This window comes from Chaetodon auriga, chromosome 22 (assembly GCF_051107435.1).
Source record: "Chaetodon auriga isolate fChaAug3 chromosome 22, fChaAug3.hap1, whole genome shotgun sequence".
NCBI lineage: Eukaryota > Metazoa > Chordata > Actinopteri > Chaetodontiformes > Chaetodontidae > Chaetodon > Chaetodon auriga.
Genome location: NC_135095.1, coordinates 19697243 through 19720000, shown reverse-complemented (window position 1 = coordinate 19720000; position 22758 = coordinate 19697243). Strand labels below are relative to the sequence as shown.

The window sequence follows — 22758 nt, the reverse complement described above, 5'->3', positions numbered from 1 at the left end:
TCGTTCCCCAAGGCTGCTCCCACCTTCAAAAGTCACCACAGAAGAAGAGAGGAACATGGTTCCAGGCTTCGTCTTTACTAATGAAGTCAGGTCTCAAACACGAGGACACGTCAGCGCTTCACCGCTACACCTGACGCCTTCCTCTGAGGGAACGGACCCGACGGAGCATCAGGACGACCAAGACTTACACATTAAAACACGACAGGAGCGTTCACATGTCACACACGTTTCAATACAGATGTGCTTTGAAAAAAAAGGATAATACTACAGAAAAAAAGCACAAAAATACAACTTTATCCTGTCTTCATCATAATATAACGTGACACTGTGGGAGTAGCGTACTTCTGCAAGAAAGACGTGATTTTACTGAAAGGAAAAACAGAGCTGACGATAATAAAATCAGAATTATCTGAGAAAAAAGACATGAAGTCATAACTTATACCAGGCTGGAACTATGAGATAAAATCAGGCTTTTATTTTAGAAAAATGTGAAACAACTGGAAATGTGAATTCTTTAGAAAACTGGATAAACTATGAAATCCGGCTGTAATTCGACAAAACATGGAACAAACTTATAATCAAAGAAGAGGAATGTGAGTAGAATCGAAGACCTGAGGACGTGTCCAACCAAAATAAAATCCAAACGTAACGTCGCCTTAATCTGCTGCCTCTCAGTCGAGCGTTTAACAGGAAGTGAAGACGTCACAGAGCGACTGCTTCCTGCTCTCACCTGCGGTCACAGGTGAGGTCACAGAGGGCAGCGGGCGCCCGGCAGGACAAGGCGGCGGCGCAGCAGCTCGACTTGCCTCACGCTCTCACTCCTTCCATCGATTTCACTCACTTGCGTCTTTCATTCTTCACTCCGTAAGTTTTCCAAAGCAGACTCTCGCTCATTATTCATTATTTCTCTGAGGATCGGCGCCAAACACAACAAATAAAGAGGAAGTGATGAAGCTTAACGACTGTCTCTTCTTCTACTGTACCTGCTGGAGCCTCCACAGACGCTAACTGAGCTGCTGAGCGAGCCTGAGGGAGCTTCAGAGGGGAGGCCGAGTACACGAGGAGCGACCCCACTGCATCATGGGATACCTACGTAGAAAGGTTAGTTTATCCCAAAATATTTCTGCAGCTTCATCCATGACGAACACGATGGTGAGCTGTGAAGCACATCTGACCTGAAACCAGCCAGCAGCCAATCATCCTTCTGTCCTGAGCCGTTCAGGCCGTGTCAACAGAAACCAGCATGCGGCGACTGCACGGCCCGTTCTAATGGAAGCAGCTGAAATATTCAAAACAACAGAGCCGCTTTGTGGAGATGAAAGGATGAAACGTGACAGAAAACTGATTGGACGGTTTCCAGGATGAACAACAGACATTCTGTCCAGATCGAGTGCAAAGACTCAACATGTGTTTGGTGGCTCTCTCGTAAACACGTGTGTTATGTCCTGATTCGGCCCAGAGCGAGCTCTGATCTTCCTGAAAGGACTAAAACAGGCTCACTGCGGCTCCGTCGGCACATCACACACTGCTGCTGCGTGAGGAGACCCGTCTCTGAGCGTTTCAGAGCCACAGCAGCACGCCAGTCAACACGGGTTAATTCATCTGCTCTCCGGCCGCCAGCCCAGCCGCATCAGCACTTTTCTGTCAGTCTGTGGAAATGACTGTTTGCTGTTGGTAATAAGGCGCCGTCACACGGAGCCGCGGCCGCCGGGTGATGCACAGCCGGCCTGGGCGGCGGGAGGAAGGCTGCGGCGGCTGATGTGCTACCTGTTCACCAGCCTGACGCGACGGCTCCCGACAAGCTCCTCTTAGAGAAGACCAACACTGTCCTTAACGTGGCTGTGAAACACACACAGGCCTGAGATGCTCATTGTCTCTCAGTATCTCCTGCTGGTGTTTAAAACTGAAAGTCTACAGGAAGCAGAAGGACGTCAGCTCTTAAACCGCGAAGCGTCAGAGCAGGTTGAGTTTTACCGGGGAAAAGGAAAACGCAGCAGAAAAAGCTGAAACCCCTGATTGCTGAGATGAAGCTGATATCCACCTTCTCATCTCTCAAAGGGAAAAATCAGGATTTCCTCAAATGTCAGACTGTTCTTTTAAAGCTTTGGCCATTTCCTAAGTCCCATCCGTCCTCCCAGGCAGCTTCAGACTGACTCCAGGAAGCCATCACCAGTCCATTGAAGATCACATGGCTTAAAACATGGATGCAGACGCCCGGCGAGCTCCTCGTAGCTGCTCCAAGCTCAACAATTTTCACCTCATCTGAAGCAGGAGCGACCTTCTTATCCGCTCTGATTAAAGACAGCCAGCACACGTGAAGAGAGGGACAGAGTGCCTCCCTCAGGACGAGTCATCACAGGGTTTCCTGCTATGTTACTCTTAATTAAAGGCGAGCGTGGCTTCCAGAAATGATTAAAAAGAGCAAACAAAAAGAGGGACGACCGGCTGCAGCCTCAAGAGCACGAGGACAAAAGAGGACAGATTTATGGTCCTCTGAGACTCAGCAGGGATCTGCTGCTTGGTGGGGGTGATCTGTGGGTGCCCTTTAGTTGGCCCTTCCTGCTGAACACACACACACACACACACACACACACACACACACCTCCATTTGTCTTACTGTACCGTGAGGATCTCAACCTGTGAAGCCACAATTTCCTCTGTCTGAAAACATCCACAGCAATTCAGCTGAGAGACACGTCGGACCAATCAGAGCGCTGCAGGAAGTGTTGACATGCTGACAGCTGCCTCTGAAAGCATCAGAATAAGGTGTTAGATATCAAATGGGCGCCTGATTCTTCTTCTGCTCTGATGACAGTCAACTACTGACTGTGAAGAACAGGGGGACTAACTCTCCTCCTCTTCTTCTTCTTCTTCTTCTATGGTAGTAAATTCAGACCGTGCCGAGTTTTGACGGTCGTCAGATAAAACATGTAATGAGGTTCATGTGGACGTCCTGGTGAAGGACACAGCTGTCAGCTGAGAGAGAAACCAGCGTGGACGCCATGCCTCTGAAGTCCACTCCTTCATTTTCTCTGTCTGCTCCGACTGATGGCACTGAAGCATATCCCAGCATGCACTGAGGCCTCCTGGACAGGCTTCCAGTTCATCACAGAGAGAAGAGAGAGGCAGACGCTCTGTTCATACTGATGGACCAGTTAGTGACCACAGTCCAGCTGACGGCGAGAGGAAACGAGTCCCTGTTACACATGAGAGACACTCAGAGCTGAAGCTGGAGGCTGATTAAAGGTGTAGATCAGCCTCAGAAGAAGAGCTGTGTGTCCTTTACACCAGTCTGCTCTGAAACCACCCGTTAGTCCAGCAGAAATCCCCAAACCGTCCCCGGGTCCAGTCAGCGCTGCAGCAGGCTGTGATGAGTCGTCACAGGATCAGCCAGAGTTTGGTTTGTGCTGCTGGGAAAGTTCAACCGCTCGAGGCCTCCGCGCCGCGGCCACTGTCTGTACACGGCCAGGTGTGACCGCCACTCGGCCCGGCGGGAGGAGGCCGGGGACGGAGGGACTTATGGACGGATGAGGGGAGGGAGCGGCCGCCTCGCCGCCTCCCACCAGAGACCGCCGACGGCTTCTCGGGCCTCTCAAACGTCCAATCACTGAGCAGAGCTGATGCATGACACGGTACGGTTTTAGCAGCGCCGGCCGACCGCTGACCCTCGCTGACTGATGAACGTGCAAAGAGGAAGTGAGTGCAGAGAGAGAGACGCCGTTGCCTTCAAACGTCCAATCAGCTGGACGGGAAACAGTTTGTGTTCAAGTTACAGCAGCTTTAAAGTTACTGAGAGTGTGTCGTCGTCATCATCATCATCATCATCATCATCATCATCATCACGAGCTGCTGTTCGCTGCAGGTCTGATGGTTCGGACTGAAACTCCTCAGAAAGGATTCAAGCAGCCTCCTGCAGCTCCGCCCACCGCCACAACCATCCACAGAGGAGGAGAGCGCCTGACAGCCGGCGCCACGCAGACGTCTGATAACCGACATCAGCGAGCACGGACGATTTAACACGCCTGCAAATGAGATTTAACACCTTTCAAACCTTCTGAGCCTTCTGATTTCAATGCTTTTCAGGACTTTTCAGACCTGCAGGAACCCTGAAACTGAAGTGAAACGTCCTCCTCTGGTGTCTCTGCTTTCACTCTGACGTTTCGGGAATAAAAGGTGTACTTTTACACCGCCACAGTTTACAGGACGGCCACTGTTACTCCCTTCATCAACCACAGCTGCATCAGCAACCAAGCTCACAACTGGCCTGGCCCCAGGAGCTCCAGGTGTACTGTGTCACCTGGTTTGTGCAGGTTGGGCTGTCGGTTGGGCCGAGCCTCTGTCTTTCTTCACTTGGTAAAATAATCCAGTCATCTTTTTAGATCAGCGGCTGACTCTCATTCCATTCGTCTTTTCCAGAGAAAATAATCCAGAAAACCACAAGACGCCACCTGAGACACGACAAACGAGTCCACCTGCGAGGAGACGAGCTGAAGCTGTTCGAGCTTCATCTTCCTCGCTGTCACAAAGCTCCAGTTTCATGACACACGCTCCTCCAGAAGCAGCTGAATCGATTCAGAGCAGCGACGTCTCATTATCCAGCTGACTGTGGAGGAGCTCAGGAAGGAGAACAATTCAGATCATGGAACGAGTCGGGACACGCTGAAGAGTTAGCAGGCTGAGAGCTCTTCTTAGCGGCTTTAAACGTCTGTCGGACTCGAGCTCATACATTATGTAGAGCTGTGAGACGTCTTAACTGATGTGATATGAAGGTGTGTGTTCGATATCGCCTCATTCAGAGTTCATGCAGCTGCCTCTTCAGACTGTTTCACTGTGTTTCCTGTAGCAGCTCTTCATATGAACTCTGATTGTATGTTTGATCATCATTTGACGTGCACTAAAAAAAAACCTGATTCGATTCAAAGGTTTGAGACTTTTGGTTTACAGGGGGGATGAAACATCAGATTATGTTGAAAATGAAGCATTTCTCAAGGACAATATTTGAGTTCAAGCTTGTTTCTAACCTTGAAATCACAACAGTTAAACTCAAGACTTTGTCCAAACCCTTCAACGAGCTCACAGTTCAGCCTCCAGGGACTCAGCGGCCATGTTGAAGTGGACCCACTGCACACACCCAGACGTCACCTTCACCAGGTAACTGCAGAGCACATCTCACAGTAACCTGCACTGACTGTTGTTCCACAACGCAACACACATAAAGACAGAGAGCAGCTGCTCACAGCTGGAATAACACTGCTGGAAGTGTGCAAACCTCAGAAAAACATTCACCAAGTTTGAAGAGCGCCGCTTTAAAAACTGCCACTTGTGTCCCAAAGTCACGTTCAGGGCTCAGTTTGAGTTAAACTGAACTTAATCGATCCCACGACGGGATACTCAAGAGGCCAGCAGCAGAAGAGCAGCTGAGCAGACGAGGACAGTTAAAATAAAGCAGACTTTATACATAATGAACGCCTACAACACAAGTCAGACTGAAATAGCCACAACTACAGTGAGGAGACGAGGATGAGGACGAGGACGAGGACGGACGAGGACGGACGAGGATGCTGAAATGAAAACTGCAGCAGAAAACATTTGTTGTTGTTTACTGGTTAGCCCGTGGCTAATCACATGACACCTCCATCCTGTAAACAGTGCCTCTGTGTGTCATTCACTTCAATGAGTCTTCTGTTTTAATGAAGCAAACTTACTTTGAATTTTGTTCAGTTTTGACCAGTCAGATCCCAGTTTCCCAGCAGAAACACACCAGTGTTCACTCTCTGTCACACTGGTTTGCAGCAGCCTGCAGCGTCGCTCTCAAACGACGCCTGAAATGTTATTCATGAACATTTTACCAAACGAAGGTCTGATGTGACTGTGCCTCCTCATGCATTCATTCCTTGTGTACTAACAGAAACAGTATTAGTACACACAGTGTGTACTTTCCAGCCTCAGTAAACAGTATGGAACGAGGACACGCAGTGTTAGTCATGACCTTTACACACAGCGAAGGCCTGGATATCCAACCATCCAGAAACACACGTTCCTCATCAAAACAAAGCTGATTAAAACCATTTCCTTTAGTCCACTCTGAGCCCGCCTTCTCCTCCACGTCAACCAATGACGGGAGCTGTCGCAGGTCACCTGCACCAATCAGACGCCTGCGTTCCTCAGGCCAAGCTTCAAGTAAAAGCAGCTCCATGTGAGCTACAACTGTGTCCTCCTCTCCTCTCCTTCATCGCTGCCTCTGCACTCACACTCCTCTCCAGTCAGTCTCATTTCAGACAGCAGGACTTTGTCTCTGCTTCAGTGCTGTCCACATGTCCACACCCCTACACATATACACAGAGTACATGATGAAGAAGTCCCTGTGTGAAACTTTAAAAAAGCCTTAATGAGCTGCACACACTGTAGGAAGTCAAGTAACAGCAGCCAAGCAGAAGACGCAGAGACGGAATAAACATAAGGTGTAAACGCTCGACCGGAGCATGTCCACAGACCGTGTCCACAGACCGATCCACAGACCGATCCACAGACCGTGTCCACAGGCCGATCCACAGACCGATCCACAGACCGTGTCCACAGACCGATCCACAGACCGTGTCCACAGACCGTGTCCACAGACCGATCCACAGACCGATCCACAGACCGTGTCCACAGGCCGATCCACAGACCGATCCACAGACCGTGTCCACAGACCATGTCCACAGACCGTGTCCACAGGCCGATCCACAGACCGTGTCCACAGACCATGTCCACAGACCGTGTCCACAGACCGATCCACAGACTGATCCACAGACCGTGTCCACAGACCGTGTCCACAGACCGTGTCCACAGACCGATCCACAGACTGATCCACAGACCGTGTCCACAGACCGATCCACAGACCGTGTCCACAGACCGTGTCCACAGACCGATCCACAGACCATGTCCACAGACCGTGTCCACAGACCGATCCACAGACCATGTCCACAGACCATGTCCACAGACCATGTCCACAGACCGTGTCCACAGACCGTGTCCACAGACAGCTTCTCTCCACGAGCGGCAAACACCAGATCGATGATGATCTGCTTTATGACATAAACACAGACTGCTGCAAGACAATAACTGAGCTGAACCGTCTGAAAGCAAGAAAAACAACTTCTCTCCACCTGACAAGTCGGTAAAAACTGAAGCCGTGATGCAACACAGAGCAAGTGGAGCAGAGTGAGAGAGGATCAATGAATCCATTCTTCTTCAAGGGCCAAAAAACAGCTATCAGGGATGAAGCTGGTCGTAGACGTTACAGAGGAGAGACCTCGACACTGAACACAGCATGAGAGCAGGTTCATGAATGCATCGCATCCATTCTGCACTTCTGTTAACTTATTTTTATTTTCTAATCACTCCTCATTTGCATCTCCATCCGTCAGCTCTGGTGAGCGCACCCCCCCATCAACACTGGCTGTTTTCTGGAGCAAAACAGGGTGTTATTAAAGCGTGTTCTTCCTCTCAACATGGACGCTGGAGACAGACGGCGCTCCACATTCAAAGCTCAGCTCCAGATGAAAATGAAGCTAAAGGAAATCAAACTTCATCTCCAGGCCTCAAACTGTGACCATGAAATGACCTCCAGGCTTTATTCCAGCCAGCAGACATTTTATGAACCCCGCTAATCAACACTTGTGCTGTTGTCTAATTATTTCAGCTTCCGGCTGATGAATACTTGCTCTCTTAACAGCTTAAAGTTGGAGGCCAGTTTATTTCTAGTCACAGCAAACACTGACACAGCCTTAAAGTGGGCTCAGTTTGAGCCGAGATCATCACTGGATCTGTGGTGGAGCAGTCCAGTGTGGATGGAGAATTTAAGGCTGATTTGGATGAAGAGGAAAGCGGCTCGTCTGCGTACAGAGTAAAGTAAAGGTCACGTTTTGCTGTGAAAAAGAGGAAAAACAGAACAGTGTGTTGTGATTAAAAGCATCGCCGTGCAGTGCTGACTGGGCTTTCTGTCTCTCTTTTTCCTGCCACCCCTCCCCCCTCCAAACCAAAAACAGCATCAAAGCAATCAAAATGGTAATGTTAGGCATGAATGGGGCCCATCCCCCCTCCTCCTCCTCCTCCTCCTCCTCGAAACTCTGCAGACTTTTTTCCTCTCCATGTTAGAGGGGGGACGCAGCCACCCCCTTCCTCTCTCAAAATGGAAGCTTCCACTATCAAACTGACAGAAGAAGAAAATACAACACAAACAACAAGGACTCAGATTGAGGATCAGGCCAGAACCAGGACCTCGTCCTGGACCGGCAGCTGGATGCAGCTGTGTCTCATCATTGTGCTGCTATGTGGCTTTTTACATACAGCAAGTTTAATGGCTTAACTGCAACAAATCAAGGCGCCGCTCCAAGTGCTCAGAAACTGCATTCCACAGGAAATGTGATCGATAACAGTCAGGCAGAGGAAACGGGCCCGAACAGTTCAGATAAAACACAACACAACGAGCGGCTAAATAAAAATCGACCTATTTTCCCTGAATTATTCTTCTTGCTAATGTGGGGAAGTTGTGTGCGCTGCTGTCGGGCTGGGACCGACCGGCGGGGCGGTGCAGCGGGAGCCGGAGCAGGCGGAGGAGCTGGCCGCGGTGCTGAACGCCGCTGCTGCCTCCACCAGCATTCATCCAGACCCGCTGCTCCCCGGCGAGCCACGAAGCTTCAAATCCACCTGCCTCAAAGTTAATATAGGACACCGTTTGCTCCGTTTGCCATGAAGGTAGTAGAAAAGTGAAAGCGTAACCGTGAGCGAATCAAATGCACCGCTGTGGTCATGTGACCGACAAGAAATAATACCACCAGACTAAGTATAAAGTAACAAAACCGGGGTGTTTAACGGCGTGAAAGACGTTAAAAAGCGACCCCAGAACGACGTTAACGGTCACTTTAACCGACAAAACTTGAACAATGGTGTTTCCCAAAGTGTGAGCCGGATAGTTAGCTAAGCTGCTCCTTTATTAGCCTCCACCGTTACTCCACAGAAACATGTCGACCTACTCAAAATGGACGCTAAAATTTTTCAACATTACACAACTTTGAGAGCCGAGACCAGAGCCGGAATGAAGCCCGGCGGTTAGGCTAGCCGTGCCGCCCGCCAGAACACAATGAAAAGGGTTTTCACAGTCCACTTTCGCATCCACGGTGTTGTTATGGCGAGTTGTACCGGGAGGAAAGCTTCCTCTGCGGGCACAGAAACGGTCCTGAACGCCTCACACAGCAAACATGTTGGAGCTTACTTGTTTATCGCTCAGGGCTGTGAGTCTCCTGTCGTGCAGCTGTCTCTTAAGCTCTCCATCCTACAACCGAACAAGAACATTGTCAGTGTACATGAGCATTTTTGGACACAACAATGAAACTTCACAGCACACATGACGGGTTTTTTCAGCAAAGTCACGATGAGGGCAGCTCAGGCGGCCACAATAAACGGCAGGTTTGCTAACCGGTGATCTGCTGATGTTCACCGAGGACAAGAAGAGATTTATGCTGATAAAGTTTCTCGCACACTCCCCGATCCGCCTGCCCGGATCGAGGAGCTGAGGAGCCTTCGGGAAAATATAACGTTTACCTGTGGGTCCTGCTTCATCTGTGCAACTAGTTTGTGAACGATGGAGGAGTGAAATGGGAATTACAAAAGTGTCTCAAGTTAGTCTGTCAGGGAGGAACAAAGCGGCGATGATCGCCACGGACTCAGTTTCTTGCACCTCATAAATATTCAGGTCGCGTCCTGATCGCCACACAGCAGCGCCGCATTATCACTCCAAATTCATGTTGCTCGGAGAAAAGAGCCACGACAATTAGCCAAAGTACTGTGAAAAGTGCACTTAATCAGACTTGGAAGTGGACGCCGCGTCGCCAGCAGACATTATCCGCGACGTGTCGCATAGTTCTCCCCTCGGAGTGTTCACCTCTCATCCCTTCACATTCTCCCCTCCTGCTCTCACTTGCTCATAACACCAATAAGGGTAGAATAACACGATGTTTCATTTACCTGATGACATTGGATTTCTACTTTCAACGCCTCTTGCAGGCCTTGTAGTTCCATGTTCCGACCAGAAAAGCACTTTTCTCCCACTTTCGACGCGGCCGAGACGAAGTTTAAGTGAATTAAAGATTTTTTAAAGCGACAATAACAATTGAAAGAAGAACTACTCAGGCTGCAAAGCAAGTTCTCGCTTCTTTTACAGGCTAGGACTCATCACCCACTTTCCGCCCGTCTTCAAAAGTGCTCCAAACCCGGCGGAAAGAGCTCAGGCCCCGGACGGGTCCTCTCCAGATTACGTCCGAACGTCGAGGGGTCCAACGAGGAGGCGGGTTGGCTTTTCTTTCGATAATTTTAAGTTGAAAAACGGGGACTATATGTTGTCCGAGTCCGCGGCTTGATTTCACTTTGCCTGGGGAAAAGTTGCGCTTCGGCTGTCAATGGTAATTCTGAAGTTCCCGGATGGAGCAGAGCGAGCAGAGCCCCCCCACAGACCGCGCATGCGCAGTGAGCCGAGGGAGCCACAACTGCTTGAGCACAGTGAAGAGTATTTAAGATTAAAACTCCTGTTTTCTAGTCTGTAGTTAAACTACACGAAGATGGTGGAGTTATAGAAAAGAAAGCATCCATCAAAATAGACTTACTCTTTATTTTTCATGTTTTTATGGTAGAAGGAGCTAAAAACAATACTAACCACCATTAAAACTGGTATAATAACCATAACAGTCATGGTTACAATAATCATACAAAACGAAATTAAAAATGCATTTTCATCACAAAACTGCATTAATTTTACACATGCTGAAAACTGACAGGCACAGTACTTTAGACTGACCATTTTCCAAAGTAACAAAATGCCTTATTCAAATACTGGATTTAAGGGCAGTTTTGATATATTCAGAGAAATCCAGTCTGACATATTTTGAATTTCTGGAAACTTTGGGGTCTCACGTAGAATTTAAAATAAATTTGTGTCAGACTGAATGATGTTTAACTGCATGAGTTCGTAATGAATGACCAATGTATTATAAGAGCGTGTATTTCTATCTTATGCTACTAAATATTACTGATTTTCATAATAACACAAAAAGGCCATCATGAGTACTCAGTGAGGTTACCAACATGCTGATGTAAGAGGAGACTGATGCTCGTCTGAGCCCTGAACTTAAGGTGGAGGCTCTGCCTAAAGACAGAAAACTAAAATTCGAATAAAAAGGCTTTGAGCGTTGTGTGTAAGGCAGCTCTCCAGAGGTCAAAAACAGCAAAGAATCACCTCGTGTGTCGACGTTATGGCTGAATTTTATTTAAAATCAATAAGCTGGCAGCTTAAAGTAGCTTGTTCTCCTCATTGAACGAGATATAAATCTCCATGTTTTATATTTTCCTGTATCAGATTAGATAAATACAGCAGCACACACGTCTGAGGTCATATCACAGTCAGCACATCATCCCCAAAATCCCATTTTTCCTTCCACACGTGACTGACGTGTGGGTGAGAATCTGCCTCTAGTCGTTAAAATAGGCCCAATTAAGTCTGAATACATTTTCCTAAAGGATGTCTTCACTGCAGCTGCTGACGGCTGAATGTTGTACGAGTCGAGCTTCTTCTGCCATCACCAAACCCTGAACTCGTCCTCCACCCTGTATTCATTACATGTTGTCAGACCGATTTATTTGGTTCTCGGGGGAAATCCGGATTTATGCTTTTCTCAAAGTAATCTTTGACCGGCCAAAGAAAAACCCTGGATCTCAAATCCTGCTGTTTAGGCCCCATAAGAGACCACTGTCACTCCTTATATTGGCAACAGTACTTTTATGGGCAGTAGTATTTTGATCATCTGTAGTATTTTTATCATCTGTACATGATGTACATAAACAAAGTTGATTTTCTGTTCCACACCCTGTATACATTTTATCTTGACCCTTCTGTGCCACTGTGTTTGCTTTCTGTAATCCTTGCTGGCTGTAACGACTTAATTTCCCGCTGTGGGATCAATAATGTCTTATATTATCTTATCTTATAATGTCTGTTCAAGCAGAGACGTTGAAATTATATTATGAACATCATTTTAAAAGCTCAGAATCTTTTTGACTTTTATCTGGAGCCCAATTTCAACTTTTCAAACCTTAAACTGTGATCATCAATATGATCAATCATTTTTTCTGTGCATTCTAAAGGTTCATTTACCTTATTTATTTAACTAAATCTGAAATAATTTGGCTGCTTTAACAAAGGATCATTTAACTTTTGATTCATTTTATCACTCATTGGCTTTAATCATAAAATGTATAAAATACTACAAAATGCCTTTTCCTTCTGATATATTTATTTGTTTTTGATGATGATGATGATGATGATGATGATGATGATGAGCTGCAGTTTATCCATCTATTCATTTGCATTAAGGTTACAAACTCCTGATCTAAGTTCAGATTCTTCTTGCAGTGCTTTCAGAAGCGGTTTACTTGTGAACGTCGTGGAAAGGCTGCGGTCACACACCGAGCACCGTTCATCTGCTCTGGACTCCAGCGTTAACAAGAAGAGCAAACATGGCAGCAGCAGCATCCACAGCCACAGCACAGCTAAGTGAGAGCGGCAGGGAGAGTGCGGGAGATCAGAGGGAGCAAAGCGTGTCGATACGGATGAAGCCTCCAACCAAATCTGCCCAGTTGCAGTTTTTGCCTCTTCAAACACAAAGAGGCCAAATGTGGCAGTTTGTTCTCAGAAATCCAGCCTCCTTTCCCCCATTTCTGTCAGCCTGACCCCCACCGCCTCCTCCTGCTCCTCCTCCTCCTCCTCCCGCCCTTTGGACACAAGCCGAGCCGCTATTGGTCCAAGTTGCTGGTTCAGTACGCGAGGGACGAGATGGGGCGTCAAGCGCGAGCCAATCAGGAGTTGCGAGCGCGGAGGGACAGGACAGGGAACCAATTGGCGGAAGGGAGGGGGGTGTACGCGTGAGTATGTGATCTGAGAGTTGATGAAGAGCAGAGATGGCAGTTAGTGTTTGACTTTATTGTTAACTCGGCAGAGAATGACTGCAGCCCAGTTGTCGAACTGAAGGATGTCAAAATGAACGTAAGCAGAGGTTCTATGTGTGTTTCTGGATGTTTTAACGAGCCGAGCAGGCGGCTTGATGACGGCCACAACCCAGAGCAGCACCACGGACAGAGGCAGCCGCTCGAGGGACTCGAACGGACATGACTGTTCATTCGACGCTGCTGTGGAGCCGTTTGTTCATGTCGGTGCTCCTCCATCCGGGAGCTCCGCTCCTCTGCGTTCATTAATACACACTTCGACCCGAGGAGAACCCCCCAGGCCGGCTCCACTAACACAGGCCCGCAGTCCACAGAAAGCAGCAGTGAAGTTGTAGTTTGTAGTCAGCTCGCAGCGCTGACAGAAAGTAGTCCCTCCGCCTCCCTCCCCCCTCCCCCCGCCCGCTCACCCCCTCCCCCACCCGGCCAGCGCTGCTGCTTCATCAGCTGCTACTTTTCATTTCACGGCTCAGCGGTGAAACTCTTCAAGTCTTCTCTGTGGAGGCTTCCAGGCCAAGCTGCTCCGCCTGCTCGGCTCCGCTCGCTGTGAATGGACGCAGACTTCAGGTTTACTGGAGCTGCTGCTGTCCTTCGTGTGAGTCTTCTTTCTGTTCTGGCTGAATGTCTCCACAATCAGAGACAGACTGAGGTCAGTCCAGGTCCCCCTGATGTCCCACCGCCTGCGTGCGTGTTCCCAGTATTTCTGGAAACGTGTTTTAATATCAGGTTTATTACCTGTTTTCACCACACTGACACCTGAACAGCTAAATGATCTCAATTTTATATACTGTTTGTTATTTACTGTATATTTTTGCACCATTTAACTTATTGTTCAGTTTTTTGTTTGCTTTCCTTTTGTCTTTTGTTTGTCCTTTTTCTGTCTCAGTGGAGCGCAGGGTTTAAACTGGACTCAGATCCCTTGGATGTGCACACACACACGGCCAATAAAGCTGATTCTGATCCTGATTCTGATCCTGATCCTGATTCTGATCCTGATTCTGATTCTGATTCTGTTTTTGATCCTGATCCTGATTCTGATCCTGATTCTGATCCTGATCCTGAAAGTCTTTTCCACAGAACCAGGAATAAAATTAATTGTTTATGTTGGAATAATATAATTTTATTTGCCAACAAGAACCAAAGATACATTTTTGTTTGTTTGTTTGTTTGTGCCAACATTAGTCCTCTGTCACTAAAGCTGTTTTAGTTTACAACCCCCATGCCTCTCCACAGGTCTGTGGACACCTGGACGTACCTGTCTTGTATGTGATATGAAGCGCTCACGTGCTGCATTCTGTATGAAAGGTGCTGCACAAATACAGTTTATCGTTGTTGTTGTTGTTGCTGCTGCTGCTGCTGATTAATGCGCTGCTGTAACAGCCTCCACTCTTCTGTTTCAGTCTTTCCTTGTGTCCACTTACTTTTGTCGATGGTGTCCTTCACGTCAACACTGGGGACAAAAGGACAGTTACTTATTGTTAAATGATACAACTTATTATACTTAAAAAGTACTGAAAGTAAAAGTACTCATTGCACTTAAGGGTCATTTTCAGGATAATTGACATGTCATATTACTGGATTCTTATTGGTGATGCATTCATGTGTTCATCGACCGTCACAGAGGCATCAATAAAGCTGTGTCACCTTTCAACAGACTGAGATCAGTTTTCAATTACCTTCAGTGGACGTGCAGTCAGAGGAACACAGGAACTCCAACAGATTTGAAGTCAGCTGGACGTTAGTTTTATCTTATAGTCTACCTCGGGCCAGGCCTGGACCGGCCATCTGTCGATCCTGGCAAAACCCAGAGAGGCCTGGCCGGTCCTGGACCAGCCGGGGTCGTCACTCACAGGAAATGTTTAATGAGGAATATTTGGAAAACAGATAGCGTGCAGCAGGCTGCTCGACCGGCTGCAGAAACTGAGTGACAGGACTTTTATTTTGGTGGTTTGAGGGGGCGGCGCCAGTCTGCCACAAGCTGCCTGAAACAGAAGTCTCAGAATCACTGACGCCCCTGAATGCAGCACAGGCAAATGGAGAAACAGGCCAGTTCTGTTTAATCAGCGCTGGAAGAAGTACTCAGATCTTTTACTGCAGTAAAAGTACAAATACCACACTGTGAAAATACTCCATTGAAAGTAAGAGTTCCACTCCACCCGAGCATTTAATCACTTCGACTTTCACGTCGATGTGTCTCCTCCTGTCTGCTGAAATCACGTTTCTTTGGATATGAAAACCGGTGAGTTCATGATCTGAGCTGCTAGCAGAAACAAACATGTCTCCTGATCTCTGCTTCATCACACATTCATGCAACAGCTCTGAGGTGAACACATGAATACTGATGACCGTCAGCTCTGTGAGGTGAGACCATGTCAAGACAGAGGTGGAGGGAGTACTCACACACTTCATTTAAGTACAAGCACCAGTGCAGGTAAAAGGTAAAAATACTCCATTACAAGTCAAAGTTCTTCATTCAAAATAATATGAGTAAAATTCTGAATGAGTAAAAGTACAGCAGTATTCTCAGCTTCGTCTAGCTAAAGTACCAGCAGTAAAAATTCAGTAGTATAGTCAGCTTCATGCAGTAAAAGTACAGCAGTATCTGCTGCTACAGAGCTATTTTTCGTACTGCTGATGATTTAATTTACTGAATAATAATTTACTACATGCTCGTTCTAAGTGTGCAAAATCTTCAAAGTAACTAGTAACTGAAGTAGTGCAGTGGAGGATGAAAGTAGTTGAGTACATGAGTAAATGTACCATCAGCTGCTGCTCAAACAAACAGAAACAATAAAGTATCTTGGCTTCATGACTTGGTCTCTGACTTGATGAAGTAATCTGGTCTCCAGCTGTCTTCACTGACTCTTCTGGAGCTTTTGGTCACAGCACATGGTCTTCATCCAGTTTTGGAGCACTTTCTAAAGTGTGTTTCTTGCTCCTCTTCATTGAGGAAATGAGTTTCCTGAAAGATTTCTTCCAGCTTGTGTTGAAGCAGCCGAGAGGCTGGAAGACGGAGTCGCATCGTGCTTATTGACGAGCAGCTCTCAGTGAGCGGCGATAAGCTGGAGGGTTAGAGATTAGAAGCTTTTTCATTATTTGTCCTGAATATCTTCACTGCAGTATAATTAAGAGCAGGTAGAAAAGCACATACAGACAAATGAAGAGGAGGAGGAAAGCCAGCGTGCTAATCTTCAAACTCAGCCATCAACCTTCTCATGGTTTCACCACAGCGCTTCATGTAGGATCTGCCTCACGCTGTGTGTTGCTGTGTTCTGTAGCATTAATCTGAATGTGTGCGGGACGAACGGCGGCGGCGGGGTTGACGCTTAAATGTGGCCTAATATCAGCAGAGACACTCCATCACTGAAGTGCAGCTCTGACGTTTTTATTTGGGCTTCCAAATGGATGGCTGGCAAACAGCGTGGCAGCGTGCAGACGGAGCGCGAGCCAAGAACAGATCCTTCACCGCTGATGAAGAGATACACTGACATTTGTAAGGACTGTGTCTTTGGGCTTATGAGAGGTTGACATAAATGTCAGCCAATGCAGTCAGAGAGCTGGCAGCTGAGATCAGAGCAGAGAAAACGCAGCATTCCTCCACGTACAGAAGCTCAGACCTGCTGGAACTACACACACACACACACACACACACACACACACACACACACACACACACACGAGTCATGGTCAGGTGTTCAGGTGTGCATACAGACAGGCGTATGTGCACAGTCTGAACTTGTGATTGTTCTCTTGAGCTCTGGAGTAATGAATACTTTCACTTTTGGTGCTTGAAGTATATTTTGGTGCTGATACTGTAGTACTTTTACAGTGTCTGTAACGGTGCATCGTTTGTATTACTGTGTCATGTATGTGTCTGTAAACATGGCCTGCGGGAGTTTACAGTATGAAACACCTTAAATTCATGCAGACACGTCACAGAGGTGTTGGTACGTTTCGTTTACTTTGACAGCTGACTGAGTTTACTCGTCCTGTAAACTCTTCTGTCTCAAGTCTTGATGTGTGCGTGTGTATAAGATAACGACATGTTGTGCAGTGGAGTCTGACAGGACCAGTGAAAACCATGTGACAGAGGACAGAAGCCTGTGAGGACCGTGGCTCGTCCACAGTGTGGACGTGTTGTCCACTGCACTGCTTCGGTCGACTCTCTCCACACACCACCGTCCTCTCCGAGTTGATTGTTGCTCTGCTGAGGCTGTGACCCAGTTCTCTCAGTCAGAGCTTCTTTCTCCTGACCGATAAAAAACACAAGTTTTTCCTGTGAGTGGTCTCGGCTCGATGCTGGCTACCAGCCGAGCACATAACCGAGCAATTCTGCAGCGCCCGCCACAAAGAGACAGCTATTGAACGAGGCGTATTTGAACAAAAATAAGGCGGCTGCGGTCCTATTCTGCTTTTGTGAAAGGGAGAAAAATGTATTGTTCAGCTTGAAATTGTCATGCAGAGATAATGTGCTGACATAATAATGATTCAGTGTGTTTCTGTGTGTCAGAAACACGCAGCGTAGCAGGCAGCCACCGCTGAACAAGCCTGGAAGAAAAAACCAACACCAGCAGCATGTGATTAGATTTCTACAAGCTGCAAAGCAATAATTATCAGATCGTGAACGGGTCTGAGGAGCCCCACAAGCTAACATTTAACAATTAGGTTTGAATATCTCTGCATTATTACCAACATGACAGGGAAATGTTCTATTCAGCAGCACTTCAGCAACACACAACAAGTGGAACTGGTTTAAAATGGTTCTAAATTAATGGCAAGAAGCAACGAAAACCATGAAATGAAGACCAGGATTTCCATTAAAGATAGAAATTAGTGTTCAAGGACAACGAAGTGACTGACAAACTGCAGTTTTTGAGAATCTGGAGGGTTCTTTCTGCCACATACATGTAGCATAAATGTATAAAAACTAGATTTAATCAATAATCAATTTCATTCCCTTTCTTGGCCAGCTAGCTTTGGAATGTCAGCTAACAGGGCTAGCATCCCAAAGTAAGCTAAAACATAAATACATCCCACAATAAGACCCCAGCAACGGTCACAAAGCTAACTATGCTAGCAGGCTAGGCTATTAAAATCAGTCCACCATCAGCTCAGTATAAAGTCAGCATCACTTTAGCAAGACTAAGCTACTTGTCATCCAAAATCAGATAACAGGTCGCTTAGTTAGCATCAGTGTTCCAGCCGGCTGAAATAAGCTAACAGGCCTGAAGCTAATATAAACAGCCTCTGCTACTCCAACATCACCCACTGAAGCAGGCCATAAAGTTAGCATAGCATCAGCAGATCCAAGCTATCAGACATCCAAACCAGCAGAGTATTAGCATGACTAAGCTACTTGCAATCAAACATCAGCTAACAGGCCTGAAACTAGCATTAGCAAGGCCAAAGAGCCATGCAAATTAAAGGTTACACAGTAAACAGTTAGCAAGGCTTAGCTAAGATCCACATTAGCTATCTAACCTGTCAGCTAATCAATGCTGCTCAGCAGCTAGCACTGATGTAACCTATGCTAATTTACAGGTTGCTAACAATTATTACAACAATTATTCATTCATTCATCTTCTATACCGCGTATCCCTTTCGGGGTTGCGGGGGGCTGGAGCCTATCCCAGCTAGCAATGGGCGAGAGGCGGGGTACACCCTGAACCGGTCCCTGTGAGGCACGCGCACTACCTGCTGCGCCACCATGCCGCTCAAAGCCAATTACGAAGCACAAAATGAATGAACTGGTTCTTGTGTGTAGTGTGCTAACACAGCTAGTTATCACAGGTACATGAGGTCAAAGCAAACAAACCAACTCAACAGCATGATGGCGCCTCCATCTTTATGAACCTCCACCTTTTTTCTGCAGTCACAGCCCTCACTGGCACCATGTCGGCCATGTTTGTTACGCCCAACAAAGTCCCCATACTGCGACCTCCACGGAGGGCTTTGACCTCCGCTGACCTCTGTTACGTTTCATTTCATTTTGTTACGTTACGTTACGTTACGTTACGTTACGCTGTCAGATTAGGCAGGTTTGTTGTGGTGTTACACACTGTTCGCGGTATTAAAATGATTCGCTGGCAGCGTTAAATTCCCTCAAACTGAAACGAAGAAGCTTTTCTTCCAGGGGTGACGCAGATCTTTGGCAACAGCCACTCACTTGTTCTGAGTTTGAGGATTTAATAGGAATGAATTATTAATCAGCATAATTCAATCATCTCAGTCTGATTGTTCTGAACTCCCTTTAGTGTTTGCCAAGCCACTTCATATTAAAGCAAACAGACAGTTTGTAATCAGGCGGCTTTAAAGAGTCTGACGGGCGAATTCATTTATCACATGGATATTTCCCCAGGTGGAGGATCAGCTTCACAGGCTGTTATGAGCTCTGATCCGGAGCAGCGGGGAGGAAGAACTCCCAAAAACATCAGACGGCGTGCTGTTAACGCTGCATCCAGCAGAGAAACATCAAAGCCAGCCTTCATATAGCTGCTGCATCTGAATCTGAATGACACCACTGACGAACAACTGCAGGCTCCAGACAACACTCATTCATTCATTCATTCATTCATTCATTCATTGGTCTCGCTCCAGGGTCAGGAGGCTGCAGGGTATCCCAGCATCCCAGCTGTTATCATGTGTTCATGGATAAGTTTTCTCTCATAAACAAACAAAGACTCTCTGAATCTGACTGAAAATGACATTTTCATGGGTAAAATCTGGTGCCTGAGACAAAAAAATCTAACTTTTATAGCTTTAACATTTTGAAAAGAAGAGAAAAGAGAAGCTGTTGAATGTGTTCAGATTTATCCACCGTGAAAGAAACAAAAGAAAGGTAAAATGTTTGAGGCGGTAAACAAAAGCTCAAGAACGAGACAAATCACAAACGTGACCTCCGACCCCTGAGGGACTGATACCCCCCCCGCGGTAAACCCTGTTTGACACAGACACACTGTGATTTTGTTATCATGACCCCCACAGCAGCAGTGACAGCAGGAAGGAAATGATCTCAGCAAGTGAAATATCAGCGTTTGGTTTAAAGGCTGAACTGATGGATGAGAATTCATGTGAATATGAACACATGAATAAACGGTGTGTGGTGGATGTCCTCTGTCGTTCCCTGTAGTACCGCTCTCAGCCACTAGAAGGCACCGCGTTGTTTCCCTCAGAGCCCAGACAGAAGTCCACTTTAAATTTTCCTCAGAAAAGGAAGAGGAGGGAAAGATGATGAAGATCTTTAAACACCTTTCTGAAACAGAAAGAGCATTTTGGATCATTAAGAACATCAGCTCTGCTTCCTTTTAATTTGTCACTGCACTAATTGCTGTCCACACAGCCAGTCAATTAATTCAACCTCATTAAAGCTTCATTTGCAAAGGACTAATTGACACATAGATCTGTCTGTTGAACGGTAATTAGAGATGAGATGTATGAAATATTGCATGCTTGAAATAAAGTGATGGCAGGATGTTAATGATTTAATCAAATAAAATAATGAATTAAAAGCAGGAATGTGGATGAGAGGATGAGGCTCAGGTTCATTCAATAAACAAACACTAAACGCACCAAAGTCCATTCAGAAAAGAAGAGATTTTACCAAACAGCAGAAACACCATCTGAATTCAAACTGATAACAAGAGATGAACACATGAAACTTTCACTCATTCCTGTTTGTTTAGTAACTCAGATAACTGGATGAGAGAATGAATTGAAAGGTGGATGGACTGATGAATGGATGAGACAAAGACGAACAGAAGATAATAAACTCTTAACTGATGGAAGAATGAATGAATGGATGAATCCATTAACTAACATGTAAAAGTAAGTGATTGATTTGGTCGATGAATAGATGAATGGATTAATAAATAAATAAATATGAATACTTAATAAATAAATTGACCAATAGAAAAACTAATGGCTCCATGAATAAGTGAATAAAAAGGGTTGAGTCAGTGGGTAAACGTGTAGATGCAGTAAAGCTCTGTGTCTCACCGTGCAGATGTCCTCGTCCCTGGGCTCTGATTGGGTCCCAGAGTCTCTCTGTGTGTCTCTGTGTGTCTCAGACTGTGTCTCTGTCTGTCTCTGTCTGTCTCTGTGTGTCTCAGTCTGTGTCTCTGTGTGTCTCAGTCTGTGTCTCTGTGTGTCTCTGTCTGTCTCTGTGTGTCTCAGTCTGTGTCTCTGTCTGTCTCTGTGTGTCTCAGTCTGTGTCTCTGTGTGTCTCTGTCTGTCTCTGTGTGTCTCAGTCTGTGTCTCTGTGTGTCTCAGTCTGTGTCTCTGTCTGTCTCTGTCTGTCTCTGTGTGTCTCAGTCTGTGTCTCTGTCTGTCTCTGTGTGTCTCAGTCTGTGTCTCTGTCTGTCTCTGTGTTCGTCTCTACCTGTCTCTGTGTGTCTCTGTCTCTGTGTTCGTCTCACCTCGTTTGCAGCGATCGTTGATGTTCAACATCCCTTCATGGCTGCTGATCAATAGCTCATCAGCCATCTCCAGGGAGACGCCGGCTTTGATTCTGCTCACGGCTCTGAAGTTTGGTCCCGTACGTCTCGACCCCGCTGAGCTCCAAGGGTCCGGACAGACTCGCTCCCGGCCCCGCCGGCTGCTCCGGGCTTCGGTGGACCCCTGCTGAGAGGGGCCCCATACAGAGCTGAGGGGCCCTCCATCTTATCAACACAGAGTAATTCAGCGTTCGCAGCAGGAAGGAGCGCCTCCATTAAACCAGAAGCCTCTGAAGACCATGGTCCAAATACTCGACGTGATGAAGAGAAAACCTGCAAATCATACAAAGATCTGTTGTTGGGGAGATCCACTCAGATTTCCACACAGGTTTACAGACACGGTAATTAAGCCGTTCACTGTCAGGCTGTAAAAGGTTAAACAACAGCTGAAGGCAGCATTTACCCAGAGGCCGAGGTGACGTCCTCAGACGGCGAAGACATTCAGTTCACTGTGAAGGACAACAGGAAAAGAAGGACTCGTCACAGCAGAGCTACAACAAACACTCTGATGATGTGGGTTTGAGGATCTTTGTTCTGTCTGTGAGATTCAGATGTCACGTTTTCAGAACATCCTCCTTAAAATCCAGCCCAGTTTCTAACGTTCACATTGGCTCACGATCTACGTCTGACGGCAGCGTTAACGTGTGCTGTGACGGGATGTTATCAACCATGACTGCTCACAGTGTGTTTGCAGTAAACGCTGCAGTTTCCACCTGCAGACGCTGAGGAAGCTGAGGATTTTGAAACGAAAAACACATTTCTAACGGACAGTGATGCAGAGTCCTGCAGAATGAAAGTCAGGTCTCAGGTGATCATGTCACAGGTGTGGACCAGCACCAGGCTAGCTGTTTCCCTCTGCTTCCAGTCTTCCAGTCTTTCTTCTTCTTCTTCTTATGCTAAGCTAAGCTAACCGTGTCCTGGCTCCAGAGAGCAAATAAACGTTTTCCTTGAACTTTCTGAAGGACACTGGGAATCTTGTTTCTGGTGTTTATGGAGAAGCCATCAAGCTTCTTTTGTGCTTTGTGCTGAATGAACTCTGCTCGGTCTGAACTCCTTCCTGCACGTCGATATTGTTGCTTCTTTCTTCGGGGACTAAACATAAACACAGTCAACTATCAGGAAATAAAAAGCTGCATTTGACGGCGGCCTTTAAAGAAAGCTCCCATCAGCCCGTGTGATGTGTTCAAGAACCCCTGCCTCTCTCTGCATCACATGCTGGCTGGCCTGCTCCTTC

General features: G+C 46.8%; 2 protein-coding genes across 2 annotated transcripts in view; both read right to left on the bottom strand.

Annotated features, from left to right (window-relative positions):
- The window catches only part of LOC143315232 (uncharacterized), a 15012-nt gene extending 6369 nt beyond the window's left edge, over window positions 1-8643 (bottom strand). Inside the window, exon 1 of the mRNA XM_076722832.1 lies at window positions 8563-8643. Within this exon, the coding sequence (XP_076578947.1) occupies window positions 8563-8643 (81 nt within the window). The remainder of the gene's footprint in view (window positions 1-8562) is intronic.
- The window catches only part of phf21b (PHD finger protein 21B), a 68807-nt gene extending 58428 nt beyond the window's left edge, over window positions 1-10379 (bottom strand). The window contains exons 1-2 of the mRNA XM_076722619.1: window positions 10009-10379; window positions 9257-9316 (exon numbers count right to left, since the gene is read on the bottom strand). Coding sequence (XP_076578734.1) covers window positions 9257-9316; window positions 10009-10062 — 114 coding nt within the window. The 5' untranslated portion in view covers window positions 10063-10379. The remainder of the gene's footprint in view (window positions 1-9256; window positions 9317-10008) is intronic.
- Between the last annotated feature and the right edge of the window lie 12379 nt (window positions 10380-22758).